This window comes from Leucopleurus acutus, assembly GCF_964270905.1.
Source record: "Leucopleurus acutus genome assembly, chromosome: 12".
NCBI classification, from domain to species: Eukaryota; Metazoa; Chordata; class Mammalia; order Artiodactyla; family Delphinidae; genus Leucopleurus; species Leucopleurus acutus.
The window spans coordinates 28,520,971-28,537,295 of NC_139154.1; the positions used below are offsets into that span (position 1 = coordinate 28,520,971).

The 16,325-nt window shown below is 52.2% G+C and overlaps 1 protein-coding gene across 7 annotated transcripts in view; it reads right to left on the minus strand.

Moving 5' to 3' along the window:
- The window catches only part of MYT1L (myelin transcription factor 1 like), a gene marked incomplete at both ends in the record, with an annotated part of 136,537 nt that overhangs the window by 66,739 nt on the left and 53,473 nt on the right, over positions 1-16,325 (minus strand). For all 7 annotated transcript variants that reach the window (XM_082851670.1, XM_082851667.1, XM_082851669.1 and 4 more), the window contains 6 exons: positions 429-497; positions 1,370-1,491; positions 3,263-3,499; positions 5,213-5,460; positions 12,505-12,716; positions 16,215-16,322. In XM_082851670.1, coding sequence (XP_082707796.1) covers positions 429-497; positions 1,370-1,491; positions 3,263-3,499; positions 5,213-5,460; positions 12,505-12,716; positions 16,215-16,322 — 996 coding nt within the window. The remainder of the gene's footprint in view (positions 1-428; positions 498-1,369; positions 1,492-3,262; positions 3,500-5,212; positions 5,461-12,504; positions 12,717-16,214; positions 16,323-16,325) is intronic.

The following is a 16,325-nucleotide window of genomic DNA, read 5'->3' on the forward strand; positions in this document are numbered from 1 at the left end:
TGGGCTTTTGTCATTCGTGCTATTTAAATATCCATTTTTAAAGTGATCGTATTAACTACTGACTTTTAAGAGATCAATTTTTGACTTTTTACATTACAATCAATCACTTCCTAAAAGTTTGAGTAACTCTGTAAAACTTCCCTTCCACGTGCATGCACATCTGGAGAGAAAATATCTATACTTTAGAAAATTCAAGCTAGAAGAAGGATACGATATGAAAAAGCTGCAGGTACACGAGAGGGAAAAGGCAGATGGATTGTCCAGGGAAGTGACTGACATCCTAAAGCCCAGTCATGTGTGCGGGACTGAGGCGCTGACGCACACAGGTGGCTTTTTAAAGACATTGTTTTCTTTTCAAACGACACGTCCTTTTTGTTACTACCAAGTGAATAGATTTTAGAAAGAGAAGGATCTTCGTTAAATCTTACTTGAGTTCTTGTGAGCTGGTGGCCAGCATACTTCGAATGCTTTTGTCAGCCAGCGGGCAGCCCGACAGACTGTAAGACAGGGCGGAAGAGTCAGGTGAGTAGCCCCGAGGCCCAGCTTACGTTCCCGAACAAACACAACATAAAACTGAAATTAAAAAGTTGGATGCAGAAAAGCGATGGGGCAAGTGCTGTATATTGAATTTTGTTGGTATAATTAACTAATTCATGTTTACGTAGAAATTGAAGGAAACACGTCTTTCCAGAAACTTGAAAAAATAAGACTCAAATATTTGTGCCCTTTGGTCTCAATGTTTGTAAGTCGTTTTCCAAATTTAGGTAGTTTGTTTCAAAATAAAAGACATTATACAACACGTCAATTAGCATGCTTTTGGGGGTCAACATATAGCACTTAAAGGGGTGACACAGAATTCAACGTTTGTACTTGGACAGCATTGTTGAGGTAAGCTGAAAACAATAAATTGAAAAGACAGAATCCACCATGAGAAAAATGAAGGCACACCTTCTATGTGAGGCGTAATTACCAGTCACATGACCACTCCCATCACACCTTGGTGTTGGACATCTGCCACCAAACAAAAACAAAACAGCCAAAATAGTGAGTATGTTTGAAAAAAAAGCTTGGAAAAGTTTCATTGTTTCCAGTTTAGCTGCAATGTCTGCACAGGGATTTAAGCGCCCTGAAGAAAAGCTGCAAAACGCACAGGATTACATGGAAATGGTGTCTCCAGAGCACAGAGCATTGCTCAGAAGAAGCGCGTCCACGGCTGGCCTCTCGCTCCACCCGACTGGCAGTTGGGGACATTTGTACGCTGCGCATGTCGCATGCTCAAACGGCAAGGCATATACAGACCCGGTTTAGAGATAAGCCAAAGAAAGGGAAGGTTCGGAAGAGTGATAATTTCACCTCCCGTCATGCTTACGTTATCAAGTCCTTCTTGCTCTCCTTGCACTGGGGGTACTTGGGCTTGGGGCTCGGGATGGTCACCTCCCCCGGGTACCTTCTTTCTTCTAGAGCCTCCTGGAAGGGATCCAAGTCTTCCGGCTGCGGGCAGAACACAGCTTCAGGGCCACACCCATGACGCTGGGCACACAGACCAGAGGCTGCGTCCCCCCAGGGGATGGCTGCCCCGCATTGCCCACCTGTCCCCGCCCTACCCTCAAAGTCACGATGCACCCTCACCCTGAGGACGCAAAGCCCGCTTCGCTGAGAGAGTATCTCTCTCTTTGGGCGACTTTAATTTCTCATCACTTGCTCTAAATTCCTAAACTTAGGGCAACCTGTCAGTGGGCAAATTCAAATTCCTTATTCAAATTCCTGAAGCTGTACCGACAGGAGGGACCGATGAGCGGCCTGGCGGGCGGAGAGGCTGCTCGGGGGGCCTTGCTCACCCGGGTTAAGACCTACGGCACTTTCCCCAACATCACGGGGCGGAACGTAAGCATTTTTACCCAAAGGTATTTTAGACTCTGGGGCTTCTAACAACCTCTGGTAAGTATCCTACACTACAGAAGTATTGTATGTGCTTTAAGTCCCAAGGCAAGGGAAGCCCAGTTTAGACTGACGCTGTGACTTCACAATACTCTTAGGCAACATTGTTTTGCTTTTTCTTTTTTCTTTTTTTTTTAATAGAATGTACCTACGTTGGCTAACTGGGGCCTTTGCAGTAACCTCGAAGTTCCTACAGGTGGCGATGTTCAGCAAACGTGTTTCTGGAGTGCAAGGGTTTTCACTTGTGTCACACCTTATGATGGAAATACTGCTGTCCTTTTATGGGGGCTTAATTTTAATTAAAATAAATTCGAAGATTCAACTACCATGCCTTATTTGGTAGTAACGATTTAACACTGTAGGAGAAAAAAAATACTTTGGAATTTAGCTTGCCACTCAGATTCTATTCTCCTTTAAGATGCCTGGATACTTAAATCAGTTTGAAATAAGCGTAATAAGCTTTTGATGTAATGCCTTATAAACAGGTGCCTTCCCTGCCAATTCCTACAAATAGCTAATGTTTCCCTTTTCTCCACCTCCCTCCTGCTTCTGTAAAGACGCTACTGCTCGGATGGCGGTCTCCCTATTGTGTTCAAAAAGAATTTTCATTTTTCAGAGAATAAAGATGTCATAATTTTCAGAGTTGAACACTGGAGGAAAAGTCAGTCTAATAAAGAACACTTTTTTTTTCATTTATTTTCTCAGCCTAAAGGATAGCTATTTTAATGATCTGGATTTGAAAATTGTAACTACCTCAAAAATATGTTCTTGACATAGGTGTTTTGGTAATATTATAGTCAACAAAGATTTAGGTGACGGTACTAAAATGGTTTGTTCTAGGCTGGGGTAGGTAGGCTCTTCTGCGTATTCTAGGTTTCTTAGAGAACAGACCCTGTCCCGTGCTTCGATGAGGCAGCTAATTAACCGCACAGAATTCATCATTGTAAGTGTTTAAGAGTCTCATTATAATTCCCTCCCTGCAAGGAGAACCCTGCATTCTATCAATTTATCACCCAGAAAAAATGAACTAGTAAGCTGTTTACACATTTTCCTACAGAAATCGTCTGCAACAAAACACACTTGTTAGAAAATAAAATTCATCATTTAAAGGAGGCAATGGTTTGTTCCACTCTGATCAGTGTTAGTGCCAAATCTCTGCTGGGTCAACCGAAAATGGCTTCTAAGCCCTAGTCAGCTAAAGGTCATTTTTCAAGAGGAAAGACATTTTCTGTTAAGGCGTGTGCCAAGGGCATTTTCCCTCAGTCGTGCCAACTTTACATGCTGAGTGGACGGGGTAGGGGGACAGTCAGTGAAAAGGACATACAGTAATCTCTTTGGGCTCGTCCTCGTCTATCCTCCGGGGCTTCATTTTGGTGTAGTCCACGGGCAAGTCCCAGCAGTCTCCCTCGCTCAGCTGGAAACACCGGCTGTTCATCACCGCCTGCTGCTGGGGGGACATGGGCTCCAGGGGTGTCAGGATGGGGCAGCAGCCCTCTCGCGGCCGCTGCTTGTTCATGCTCAGGTCCAGGGTCCCGTTCTCATCCACCTCCATGTCAGGGTTCTGCGGGACAGGAGGACACAGGGACCGTGAGAATCCATCCCCCAGACCACAGCCCTGCCTTCCTCCAGGACGCAGTTCAAACTGGAAACTGCTCACTGCAGTCTCACGTGTATAAGAGCCCAAGGCGAGAGCACGTGGCCCCCCATATGCCTTGCTCCGCACGCGCGGCTGGGAAATTGGCTGCCAGAGGCATGCATGCATCCACCTCTCTCTTATCTACTAATCACCCATCAGTCTCTCGCTCTCTTGTCTCTTATCGATTATCTATCATCTCTCTACCACTTACCTATCAGAGATCTATATGTTTTCTTCCTAATACATTTTTGCCTTTAGAAATAAGCCGGGCCAGAAGAAAAACAAGCGCCTAATTTCAATTCTATTCCAGTTCAAAGACCTCTTAAGGGCTCAGAAATGTATGTGTGTGTACAGATTATACATAAATACCTAAAAATGTATATACACTTAAAATTCTCCTTTAGTTTCACTGAGGCTAATACTCCAAGACTTGGAGTGGAGGAAAACACAAGAATTTAGAAGAATGGAGGAGAGGAACTAGAATTTACTTTTTTTTTTTTTTCCATTTTTTGGACAAATATTTATTGAGTCCTATCAGGCACAGGCTCTGGGTATATAGTAGGAAACCAAAGAAACAAAGCAAAAATCCCCACATAAAATGTACTTTCTAATACAAAACCTATGGTGGAGAGAGACTTTTGCATTTTAAGCAGGAAGATGTGCAATCTCAGTTCAACACGGCACCGCCGCAGCGACCACGGGCTGACCTGCTCTGCGGCTCAGCAAACCTGCAGTTTAGTCAGCCAGCTTTAGAAAAAACGAGGAGGTACAGGGTGTTTTGTTGTTTTTAATTTTTTAATTTTATGATGCTTTAAACAGATCAAGAATTCCTCAGAGCCTGCCTCCCAGGAGGAGGGAGAGAAGGACGGGCAGGTGGAGGACAGAGGAGAAAAATCACGATGCCCCCGGCGGCCCCCTTCTCCCCCGAGAGTTACACTCCCCGGCCGAGAGCACGAGGCGCCCGCGCCGCCTGCGTCCCCGGCCCCCTAGTGGTCTCGCCAGACAGCCCTGCGCGCTGCGGCGGCCGCACGGCTTCCTCCCAATGCCGGGAGCCCATCGACGAGGAGCCGCCCTAAGTATCGCTCACCGATTTGGCATCTATGCTGTTTTGAACTAACGGAAGCCGGCTGTAATTGCCTGGCTGGGAACCCGTGGGGAAACGGGATTTCTGCACTGTCTTTGTTCCCCAGGGCTGGGCGGGAGGGAGCAGTCCTGCGTTTCTCCTGACCGCGGCGCTGCCCACCCTCCTCTGCTTAAGGTCCAGGGCGCACGGCTCCTGGAGCTTCCTATTCTCTGTGCAGCTCTCGGAACCGTCAGGAGTCCGCGTGGTGTCCTTCTGTTTCCAGAAGTGACTCTGGGTCCTAAAGAGGAGGGCCCCAAATGGACACGTTCATCTAAAAGACCTGACGATTTCTCCTGGTCTGGAAAGTGCGTCCCCAGGACCCCGCGCTGTCAGGCCTCCTCCGAGCAGAGCCCGGCGGGCGCACGCTCTGCGCCGGCCTCTGGGAGGGAGGCGCCTGCGGGACCGCTGGGCCGAGACCGCCGGGGGCGGGAGGTGGAGGTGGGGATGCGCCGCGGCCCCGCCCCCGCCCGCGGCCCCGCCTCCGGCCCCCGCCAGGTGCGCCGCCGGGCCCGTACCCGCGCGGCGCACAGGTCCTGCGGCTTGGTGGACAGGTTCTGCGGCATCTCGCGGCAGCGCGTGGACAGGTTGAGGATGGCCGTGGCCGCCATGTGCGCCGCCTCCATGTCGTGCGTGTAGTCGAAGCTGCTCTTGCTGCACGTGCTGCTGGCGCTGCTGCCGCCGCCGCAGCTCAGGTTGCTGCTGCTGGGCGCGTAGGTGCTGGCGGCACTGCTGCTGGGGCTGGCGTCCTTGCAGTACCGCTTCGCTGGGGAGACAGGGGACAGGGATGACTCGGGGCCCCCGCCCGGGGCCACGGCAACAGAAGAGCCGCCCGCGCCGCCCGCCCGCCCTGGGCGCCCACGCCAGAGCGCAGGTACCCAGGGGGACGCGGCACCCGCCGACCCGCTGATTCCCGAACGAAAAAGTCTGGCTTTTCCCCCTTTTTTCCTTTTTTCACATGGTGTATATTTGGACGGGCAGAGCTGGGGACCAGCGGGAAGAGCGCGTATGGCTCTCAAGCGGGAGGCAGGGGGCCCCCTGAGTAACCATTAAGGGCGCGCTCCCGGTCAGGGAGCGGCCACCAAGATGCGGGGAGCGACTGGCCGCACCAGCCTGATCACCGCCGGAGGGAGGTTCCCCTTATGACCAATCATCTGCTCGCCGGGGTGACGGGGACCCTGTAGACCCCTCATCCCGCTAGAGACCGGATGAGCCGTCTGGCCGCGAGGGGCCACAGTGGCCATTTGGGGCTCACTGTCCTGTGCAGGTGACCCAGCTGAACAGGTAGGGCCTCTGCGGGCCTGCGGGCACCTGCGCTTTGGGGAGTGGCATTCCAGTCAGGGTGCAGGCGAGACCCCGACAGAAACCCCTTCCCTCTGTGATTCTAAAAAGAGCCACGGGGGGCGGGGGGGGGGAGGGCCAGAGACGGGGAGAGAACCGCACACACGTGCGGACTCACATGAGCAAGGCAAGTGCTCAGGCGTTCGGGGCTTCGGGGACAGGCAGACGCCGTGCGCGCCCGCAGCCCCGCCCTTCGTGCGGGAACGACCGTCCTCCACACGCCCCAGCTTCGCTTCCCGGGTCCTTCTGAACAGCCAGCCTCCCCAGCAGTCCAACAGGCCCTCAAGAGCAAGTGTGGTTGCTAGAGCTGTTCACAACCTCCTTTGACGCAAGGACGGGAAGATGACTGCTGGATGACTGATTAGGATGGGCCCTGGTCGTTAAAGGCACAGGATGCCCTTTGCTTAGGGGTCAGCAGCTCACCTGACCCTGCAGAGGGAGGAATTGCTCTGAGGCGAGAGCCTGCAGGGAGCCAGGAGACCCTTCTGCAGCACCGGGACCCCTCCGGCAAGCCACCCTTTCATGCGGCACAGGCGTCTCAGCACCTCCTTCCTGCCCACTCAGGTATGGTCTGGAAGTGACCACAACCTCACAGACATCACGGGTGGTCGTCACAGCACCACCAGGAACTGCCCCAAAGCACCCTATTCCTATACAAGTGAGAGAAGAGCTAAGCTTTCACTATTGGTACCTTTTGACCTTGGACGGAAGACTGAGCTTTCCTGACATCAAGGACGTGGCTTGGCAATGTCTGGGCGCATGGCAGCCTCAGGGAAGCTGTCGCCTTGTCGCTGCCCCTCGCACGGACCCGGAGGTCACTTCCCCACCCTCAAACCCGCCCAACGCGGAGAGTAACTCGTCAGGGAGTTACTCCTGTTCTGCTAATCAGAGTCAGCGGAGCCCTGAGGACCAGTCCTCACACTGTCCGTGTGTCTGTCCTTCCCTCCTCTCTCCTCCATGAAAGCATCACGTCGAAGCAGCAGCCAGAGCAGTGGGGGGACGGGGGTCTCACGTCTGAGCAGAGACCGGGGGGCTGGGGGCGGCGTGCAGGGGGACCTGCCCACTGGGTTCTGTAAACCGACCGGGGCAGCGAGGCCGCTCCGCAGCTCACAAGACTCCAAACTGACTGAAGTCTGTGGCCTTACATCGCTTACAATTCTGTTATAAAAATAGGATATAAAAACTGGGAGAAATGATCTAACACTTATGAGGGATTTTTTCCCCTAGTGAGGGCTAGACACTGGGTCGGTGAAAGAAATGTGGTCCCACGTAAACAAGGAAAAAGCCTCGTTCTGAAATGAAGGAATATCTGTTCCTAAAGCAAAGTAAACGGGACACGTGTGTCTACGCAGCAAATTGCAGCAAAGTGCTGGAAAGTGCCTCTACTTTACCAGACATTTAAATCAAAAGATTCTACTTCTCCTGGATTATGCTGAGTTGATGGGACTCGTCCAGAATTTTAGCAGGTGATGGAACTGTGGACGATTTATTGATGGGCCTGTCAGCTCACGCGACCCGGGAGGAAAGTGAGGACAGCATTCATTTCACAAGCATCCTTTCACTAAGGGCCATCAATCATGTACTACTTTGTTCCAAAAGAAAATGAGTCTCTATACTTCAACTCTCTCGGGTAATGAAGGTCTTTGGTTTTAATAATTATCGCCTGTTGGTAAGATATTTACGAAACCGTTAGTGTCAGTAATTTTTATGACCAGTCACAGTTTCTGGGGCTCGTTGCGTGGACACCATGGGGCGCCGCAGAGCAGGGGGGCATTGGAAGGCCGTCACGGCTCTTGCCGCCTCCTGTCCAGAACTGAGGAAGCCCCCCACCCTTTAACAAAGTCAAAACGCACTTTCTTTTTCTTTCCACACACAGAGCTATTTTCAGTCAAAACTTTTCCCAATCAATCCGCAGACAAAATGTGTTACTGTCCCTCTAGGCACCAGCACATCACTGAGCTCATGCGATGGAACTGCCTTCCTTTAGAATGACACCCTTGCATTTACAGCATCAGAGGTCCTCCCGACCTTACACCGTACTGAGAGATACCTCTTCAGGTACCCTGCCCTCTCGTGCAGGAAAACGAAAAACGACATGGGATTCATAGTGATGAAATGCGACAAACGAGAAAAACAGAACGACCACCTTCCACCTTATTAATCTACTCTGCCTGTAAGAGTCTTACTAAGTGGGTGCGTCTCACTTTCTTCTGAAATAACATTTCCTGTAGGGAATAGATAACGGTGTCCTTCCAATCTGAATTTCCACGAAAAGCAGACAAAACCGAATACGGCCCAGAGGCGCGCCTCCTGAGTATTTGCGCTGCCGGATGGGGCCTGGCCCGTCAGGTCTGGCTGGACTCAGGGGTCCACGCCGCGTAACTTGTAGCAGCGACTCCTAGTCTTTACATGGGTCCACGGCTGTGCTTTCCCGTAAGTAAACTGAGATACAGATGCAGAGTCCTAAGGGCATAAAAGCCGCTTCTTCGCGAGGACGTCCTGTTCGGTGGCCTCTGGAGGCAGTTTGCGCACGCGGTTTATCGCGTCTGATCAGTCCGGATCCTTGGCTGGGCTCGCGCGCGCTCGCTGGCTGCGTGTTCTCTGCGCTCGCCTGTCTGCCCTGCTGGCGCCGGCCGGTGGGCTTCGGGGCTGAGCCCCAGAAGCGTGCGCATGCGCCCCTCATTCTGCACAAGCAGCTCTACGGAGGTTGGGAGGAGGCCGCTGAGTGCAGGTGGGCGTCTGTCCGAGAGATCTGGCTGCGGGAGAAGCTTCTGGAAGCAGAGGTGAATGTGGGAGAGCATGGGGGCAGGAGAACGGGGTGGGAGGGCAGGTATTCCCAGGAGAAGCTGGCCTGGTGGCAGGAGGTGGGGAGGGCAGGAGGCCCAGCCCGGAGGATGGGTCCTGGGGCCCCGGAGGGCCAGCCCGGGCCACCTGGTGTTGAGGCCTGGACCGGGGGAGGGCCGACAACGGTGGGCACGGTGGGCATATCAGAGACAAGGTTTGGAGGAGCAGAGGGGGCGTCAAAGATGATCAAGAAGCGTTGAGCTCAGGGGAATTTAGAAGCTGGGAATAAGCAAGAGGGGGCTCGTGAGAGGGGCCCATTCAGGGCTTGGAACCTCTAGGTTTTAAACAAAGCCTGAGGGTGGTGATAAATTGCCCAGAGACACAGCGGAGACGGCTTAGACCCGCTCGGAAAATTCTTCTGTGAAGGGCCTGGCAGTGGTCGAGCCTTGGCGGCCACGGGGTCTCTGCTGGGACCGCACACCCGGCTGTTGTCCTGGGAAACAGCCACCGGCCTTACGGGTGATGTGGCCTTCAGCCAGTAAAAGTGCTCTGAACGCTGAGATTCTAATTCTCCTTCTTTTGTTGTTTTCCATCTGTTTTAAAATGGAACGGCCATTCTTAGCTCACCATAAAACACAGACATGGGGGGAGAGGCGGGGGAGGTGCCGGCTTGGGGCTCCCGGGGGCAGGGTCTCCCGGCTTCCCTTGGACGTCCCCTCCTGCACACGGTGTCTGTGTCCTCCTCCCCGAGGCAGGCGACCCAAAGCTGTCTCCACAGCGCCTCAGGGCCAACCTGTCCCTCCTCTCATGCATCTGAAGTTCAGCCTCACCAGCCTGCTGGCAGCTCCCACTCACCTGTGGGTTTCCTGCCCTCTAGTAATTTCCACTCAAGCTTCATGACCAAGTTTAAAATGTGCCACTTTGGTAAAGCTCATTCTAATTCCTCCAGGCAGAATGGACACCTTGCTTCACTGTGCCTGAGTACGTGTTTCACTGTCTTCTCTTTACCCACAATCTCTTCCTTGAAACTTGTTATAGAGGAAGAAAGAAGAGAGAGAGATGATGGATAGATGGATGATGGATAGATAGGTGGGCCCATGGATGGATGGATGGAGGGAGGGAGGGATGGAGGGATGGGTAGTGGATGGATGGAGAGAGGGATGGAGGGATGGAGGGATGGAGGGATGGATGGTGGATGGATGGATGGAGGGATGGATAGGTGGGCGGGTGGAAGAATGAAGGGATAGATCTATAGACAGGTGGATAGACAGGTAGATGAGACAGACAGATAGCAACTATTGAGTGTCTGGAAGAATGCAGGTGGATAAATCAATGTTTGCTGAGTGTTTCTGATCACAGTTGGTGGAAGCCGAGGGATGGTGCGCAGAGCCTGAGGCAAGGGTCCTGCTTCTCTATCCTGCTGTGCACGTCCAGGCCCTGCTCCTTGCTCCCAGGCATTATGCTCCCCTGCCCCACAGGAGGCTCACTTCACTGTTTTCCTTTGGGAGCGATGGCCCAGTTCACTGTGCACCTGAGGCAAACCTTGGGGACAGCCCTCTGGGGGGTGACTGCAGACGCTGTTCACTCTGCGGTGTACACTGCCTGTTGCCCGGGCACAGGGATGGCCCTCCTCAGCTCACCCCCCCCAAGAAACCTAAGCCTACCCATCTCATCCTCAGTGGGCACCTCCCTTGTTGTTCTGACTGTGGATCTCGTGGAAGAGGAATGGAGTTGTCTGTTTTCTTCTCAGTAGATCGTTGTAAAGGCCAACTTCCCCTTTTTCTTAGTTTCTCGAAGATCTAGCATTGAAGTTTCTGTTCTGCGATCTTGTTTCTTTGTGGGTCACCTGAAGAGCAGGGCTCTGCCCATTTCCAACAACAGGTGTTTTTTCCGGGGGTGAGAATAGATGCCAGTGACACTAACACGCGTGAGTTCCCTTCTCTAGCCTCGTCTGCTGAGCTTTGCGACAGCCGCACGCGGCCAGCAGGCGGGGAACGATCGCTACCTCTGCTCTTGAGGAAACTGCCACACAGGAAGATTAATGTATCTAATACCACATGGCTCCTAAATGGAAGAGCTGAGGAAGCCGCTGTGACCAGACATGGGCCCTCCCGGTCACGACTTCGCCCAGATCCAGCCACAACAATGGGGTGAAGGAAATCAGGTCTCACAGGACAACAGCAACAAGACGTATGTAGCAATGACCACCTGGCGCAAGTGCCCATCAGATCACTACAAAATGTCAGTGAACTGGGAATCCTACAAGCACAATCCTTAATTTCGTGCATTCAAATTCTTTTGGTCCCTCATTTGCAATCAGATGAATGAAGTTGTAACAAAGCCTGAAACTGGCAAATTGTTATTACAAAAAACCCACATTGTTTTCTGTTATACCCTAAGCCACTCCCTTTTCCCACTGCCATCTTTGTTCCTATATATTTAGAATTGATACATGCGAGGGTAATCAATCTGAGATACATCAAAGAAATATTACATTTCATTCACCATACAAATTAATTGTTATTAAGGCAAAGAATGACTAAAATAATGAAGAATTGTAAAAAGGTTTTGGAACTCCCCAAGCATTCAATTTGAATGTTTTTTTTTTTTTTGAGTGTTGTGATTTTCATTAAATATCTTTTTCAGAGAGCAGCTCCGAGATCTTTCAAACCCTCTCTCCTCACCTCTGCTGGTGAACACCAAGAGACTCCTGAATCACCCAGCTCATGCAACCCACATCCCCACTGGTAAACTCTGCCAACTAAGTCCATACATCCTAGAATTTGAAGTAGAAGCGAGGTTAGATAAGTAAAGTCACAGAAACGCAGTCTTCCCCTCTGTGCTTCAGCTACTTACCAAGTTAGCTCTGTGATGAAACGAGAACTAGTCTGTTTAGAGTTTACACCCCAGTAGTGGGTTCACATATGCATAAAATAAACGATCTTGTCCTGTGAAGCACGCAGTGTTTATCTGTTTCATGGGTTCTGTTCTCGTAGTGGCAGCTACAAGTGAGGCCAGTGACAAAGTTACAAAGCCAGGACAGGGGGCTCCCCAGGGCCCACACCTGGGTCCGAGCCCGCTGGAAGGAGGCCGGCGGGACCCGCAGGAGTTGTGCGCCCCTGGCTGCATGTTAGAATCACTGGCTGACTTTTTAAAAATGCTGCACACAGGGAATGCCTCCAGGGAGTCTGATTTACTTGGTCTGGGGTGCAGCCCTGGGCATGAGAATTTAAAAAGTCTCCCCAGATGAATGCGACGTGCATCCCAGCTTGAGAACAGGGAGGGAACACAGAGCTTCTCACGAGATCCAAGAGCTCTGGGCAGCTATCCCCGGCTCTCCTGGTTTTGTCTGTTGGGGCATCTATTAAAGGAAGTTAGTAAAGATGAGGACACCGTCTCAGCAGCAGCATGAAGCAGACGAGCCCACGGCTGTCTGCCTCTACGTCCTGCCAGCGGCCGGTTGCGCTGCTCTGGGGATAACGGGGGAAGGGCATCGCCCTCCTTCCCCCAGGGCCTGCTCTCCCACACCTGGGGCTGAAGGAACCCGCCTAGGCTGCCCGCGTGCTGTCCTTGCTGCCCCTCGAGTGACCCCATGCTCCAGCAGTTTGTAGGAAATGGATATACACAATAACAACATTAGCAACGGCAAGCGTGACTCTCATGTATAAGAGGGTGCACCTCCTACCATCATATCCTTTGGGGGATATATCCCTGGTTTGCACCTTGGGAGCTATGGCCCGCTTGCCATAAGTATGGCTGTCGTAACTGTTGTATTCAAACGAGGTCTTGGAATATTTCTCCAGCTCTTTGGCCAAGTTGGAGCGAGGCGTGGTGGTGGGGACGCTGTTTCTGTAGCCGTAGTGAGGGATCTCGAGCTGCTTTACGAAGCACATGGGCCTGGAAGCAAAAAGAGACAGTGCACAGCTGGCTTTCTCATGGCTGCGCATGAGACGTGGCTGGTCTTAAAATTAGAGCACCTTTGCTTAGCTGTGCTAAGGAACCAGACCTCTCACTAAAATCCCAATTCTATTTTCCTGAGCGGAAGCCCAGTGTGCTGTAATGATATAACCTCGAATCAGCAATCTGCCTAGATGCCAGCTTTGGAAATAAAAGGAACAGAAAATGAAATACTTAACCTTTTGCCCTCTTTTCTTTTTCTTTTCAGAGTCTGGGGAGGTACGATGAAGATATGAGATGTGAACGTGGGAAAGAATCTCACATCCGTGCGTTTTCTTTTGCAGGGTTTGCAGAGAGTAAGCGTTACACACGGTGAAGTGAGCTAATAAGAAACTCCCTTAACGAAATACGAGGAAATGAAAGAAATACTCTTAAGGACGTGGAGATGAAGCTAGATAAAAACATATCCTGCTGGACGATAAAACGGAGCACGTAGTGATGTATTTTGACAATATTAACATGCACTCTCAGGATTGTTACCTATAGTCATTCATTTTTCTATACTTTGGAATTAAATATTTAAATGAAAGAACTCTCAATTACATATGCATTAATATCCTATCTTGTTTCTTCTGTGTGTCCATCTATCTATCCCATAGGCAGAATTTTTTAACTTTTTTTGAAATAATTTTAGATTTACAGAAAGTAGTGCAGAGATTCCTTTAGAGTTTTTACCTAAAACTTCCCCTTACGTTAACAACTTTATCAAGTTACCAACACATTTACTTTGATTTCATTAATTTAGCCTATTTACTTCTCAAATCAACCAAATGATGTAACGATCAGTTAAACGTCTATTACTTGAGGCATTTTGCCAGGCAATGGGCAGGGCGGTGGGGGGCTCATAAATGAATGAAGCTGTAGGCCTTGCCTTCAAAGGTCACCTGGAATGTGATCTTGTTTTAGGAGCCCGAGCTTCTGAGAATCCTGGCGAGTGGAGGACACTCCCGGCCGCGAGATTCCATTCAGTTTTAAGGGAGAAGGTGGCATTTGTCAAGGTTAAGATCCAGGGTGGTGTAGGAAACATGCCAGGAAAGTCGAACAATGGGGCACGTCTCTGGGGGAACAGCAGGGACGGGCTGGGTGGGACCAGATTGGGACTCTGTCCATTTGTCCAGCAGGCAAGGCCAAGGGACTTGGGCCGGGGAAGGCCCGACCCCTGAGCCTCCAGGAGGTCGGGACCAGCTCCAATGGAGGGTGCGCTGGAGCAGAGGCATCGGGAAGGGACACTTGATGACAAAACGGAGCAGGTGATGGAGGCCGGGAGCTGGGAGGCTGCAGAGCGGGTGCGGCCTTGGGCAGGCCCGTAGCCCTCACCTAAGTCTCAGCGTCCCGTTAGACAATCTGCCTAAAGACTCTTAAAATCTTAAGTAATTGAACTGTTGGTTGAAATTATTTTTTTCTTCCTTCCTTCCTGTCTTACCGCCTTGAATGAGCGTCCCCTGCGTGGAGACATCCCGGGGAATGTGAAGGTGGCGGGGATGGACACCAGGTCCTCCAGACCTGGCTTACGGCCGGGACGTCAGTGCCTGAGCTGAGCCCTCAGCTCAGGGTGCAGAGCCCAGCCCCACGCCTCCCCTGCGGTGGGAGGGGTCCTTCTTTCCCTCCGGGCCTGTCCCCATGCTGCTTCCCCACCACGCAGCCGGAGGCTCGGGAAGAAAACTGTTTGCAGCTGCGCAAATCTTGGCCCACGATCTTCTGTTCTGTTGTCACTTGGCAGAAGGTTTCCCACTGCGTGACACGAAGAAAGGGTTCCAGGCTGTGAAGCACAGGCTTGGGATCAGAGCGGAGGCTCCGTCTGAACAAGGTGATGTTTGCCACTTCAGATGTATCTTGTCCGTGTCAAGCGGCCAGCGGAGCTCCTCAGTGGAAAGGAAGCTTGACGCTGATCCCAGGACAGGCGTTAGTCACTTCGCGGCCACCCCGCATCAGAAGGATGTGGGCACGGGGAGCCTTCCAGCTCTCGGGGGTCTGGCCCCAGTGGGGGAGGGAAATCACCAGAAGTCCTCAACTCTCTCTCCCTTTGCTCAAACTTTCCTTTGGTTAATAACTATTCCTTCTCAAATGCACACAGCCCCGGGGGCCTGGCAGGGAGGTTGTCATGCTCCCAGTAACCAAGAGTGGCCTGAGGGGCCCTCAGGGAGAGCCTGTCAGGTATTTGGTGTCAGCGCACCTGTAAGATGAGTGAGTTACGGGCACCCTGGGGGCGGGTGAGGTCGGCAACGCCCACGCAGAAAAATAGCTAGAGGAGCGCACCCCTGACTTTAGTGGGGGTTTGGGCTCCTAGGGGGCTTTAATTTTGTCTAGGGAAATATTTCTCATTCTCTATAAAGATTTGAACTTTTCTGTTGCGAGATAAGAAGGAGTTTAATGACAGTGGTGAATTCCTTTCAGAAAGATGGGAAATGATACAGGAGAAAACCAAAGAGGTGTCCGTATCGTTTGCCTAGTGGTTTTTTCCAAGTGATTTATGCCAAAGAAATAACTTAACAGGAGCAAAGCTGTGCGTGCGTGTGTGCGTGTGAGTGTGCGTGTGTGTGTTTACTGCTCTCCTTTTAATAGTAAAGTTGGAATCACACTAAGTGCCTCAGGGCCAGAACCCAGTCCCAGCACAAGTGCTGCCTCCCCCAGTGGGTACCAGCAGCTATGAGGATGACAGGTACGATTCTTACACGGACGAGGAAGCGGCTGGTGTGACACTGACTAAACAGGCAGGATGCACAGAGGTCGTCACGGTTTGCATGTGGATGAGGGTTTGAAGGGGACACGCGAAATGAGTGCTGAGGGAAGAGAGCTCCTCTCCCACCTGCCCTCCTGATGTAATCACCCTAACTGTCCAGGGGGCGAGCAGGCGGCGTCTGCGGCGTCCCCGGCTGCGCCACTGGGGACCGAGGGGTTCCGGGAAGGCCTCTCACCCCTCTGCGCCCTGGTCTCCTCGCTCGTCAAGGGGGGTGATGACACCATGCCGCCCGCCTGCCGGGAGCATCTGAGGACGAGGTTTCTCTGCGCGCGGGGGAGGGGATGCTGTTACCCCGACGTCCTCGAGAACACGAAGCCCACCCCGCAGGCTGGAGTGGGGCCCTCGCCTCCAAACCGAGGTGAAACTACTGGGGGCACCTCGTGAACTCTCTAAGCCTCCCTTTCAGCCAGCCTTTACAGAATCGTGAAGCGTCAGGGCCAGAAAGAAAGCCAGACACAGCTCTGTCTGCTTCTCTCGTGCGAACGGTCACACGGGGTCAGGGAGACCCGGGGGTGACGAGCCCTGCCCCCGCACAGCCCCCAGGATGGAGCCGCAGGGGAGGGTCGAGACCCCGGCGAGGTCTTCTAGCTGCACCAGCTCCCCTCCACTCCCACTGAGGACGGCCGCCCCTCATGAAGCAACCGGGTGCCTGGCCCGTGGGGACGGCCGTGGACGGACCCCGAATGTGTGTCTGGTACCTTAGCACTCGGTCCGAGGCCTGGTTGGACTTGGACACGTCACAGCTCTGGTGCTTTTCTTGGGCCTTTGCCAATTTCTCCGCTGCGGCAATAGGGCATCCGGAGAGGCTG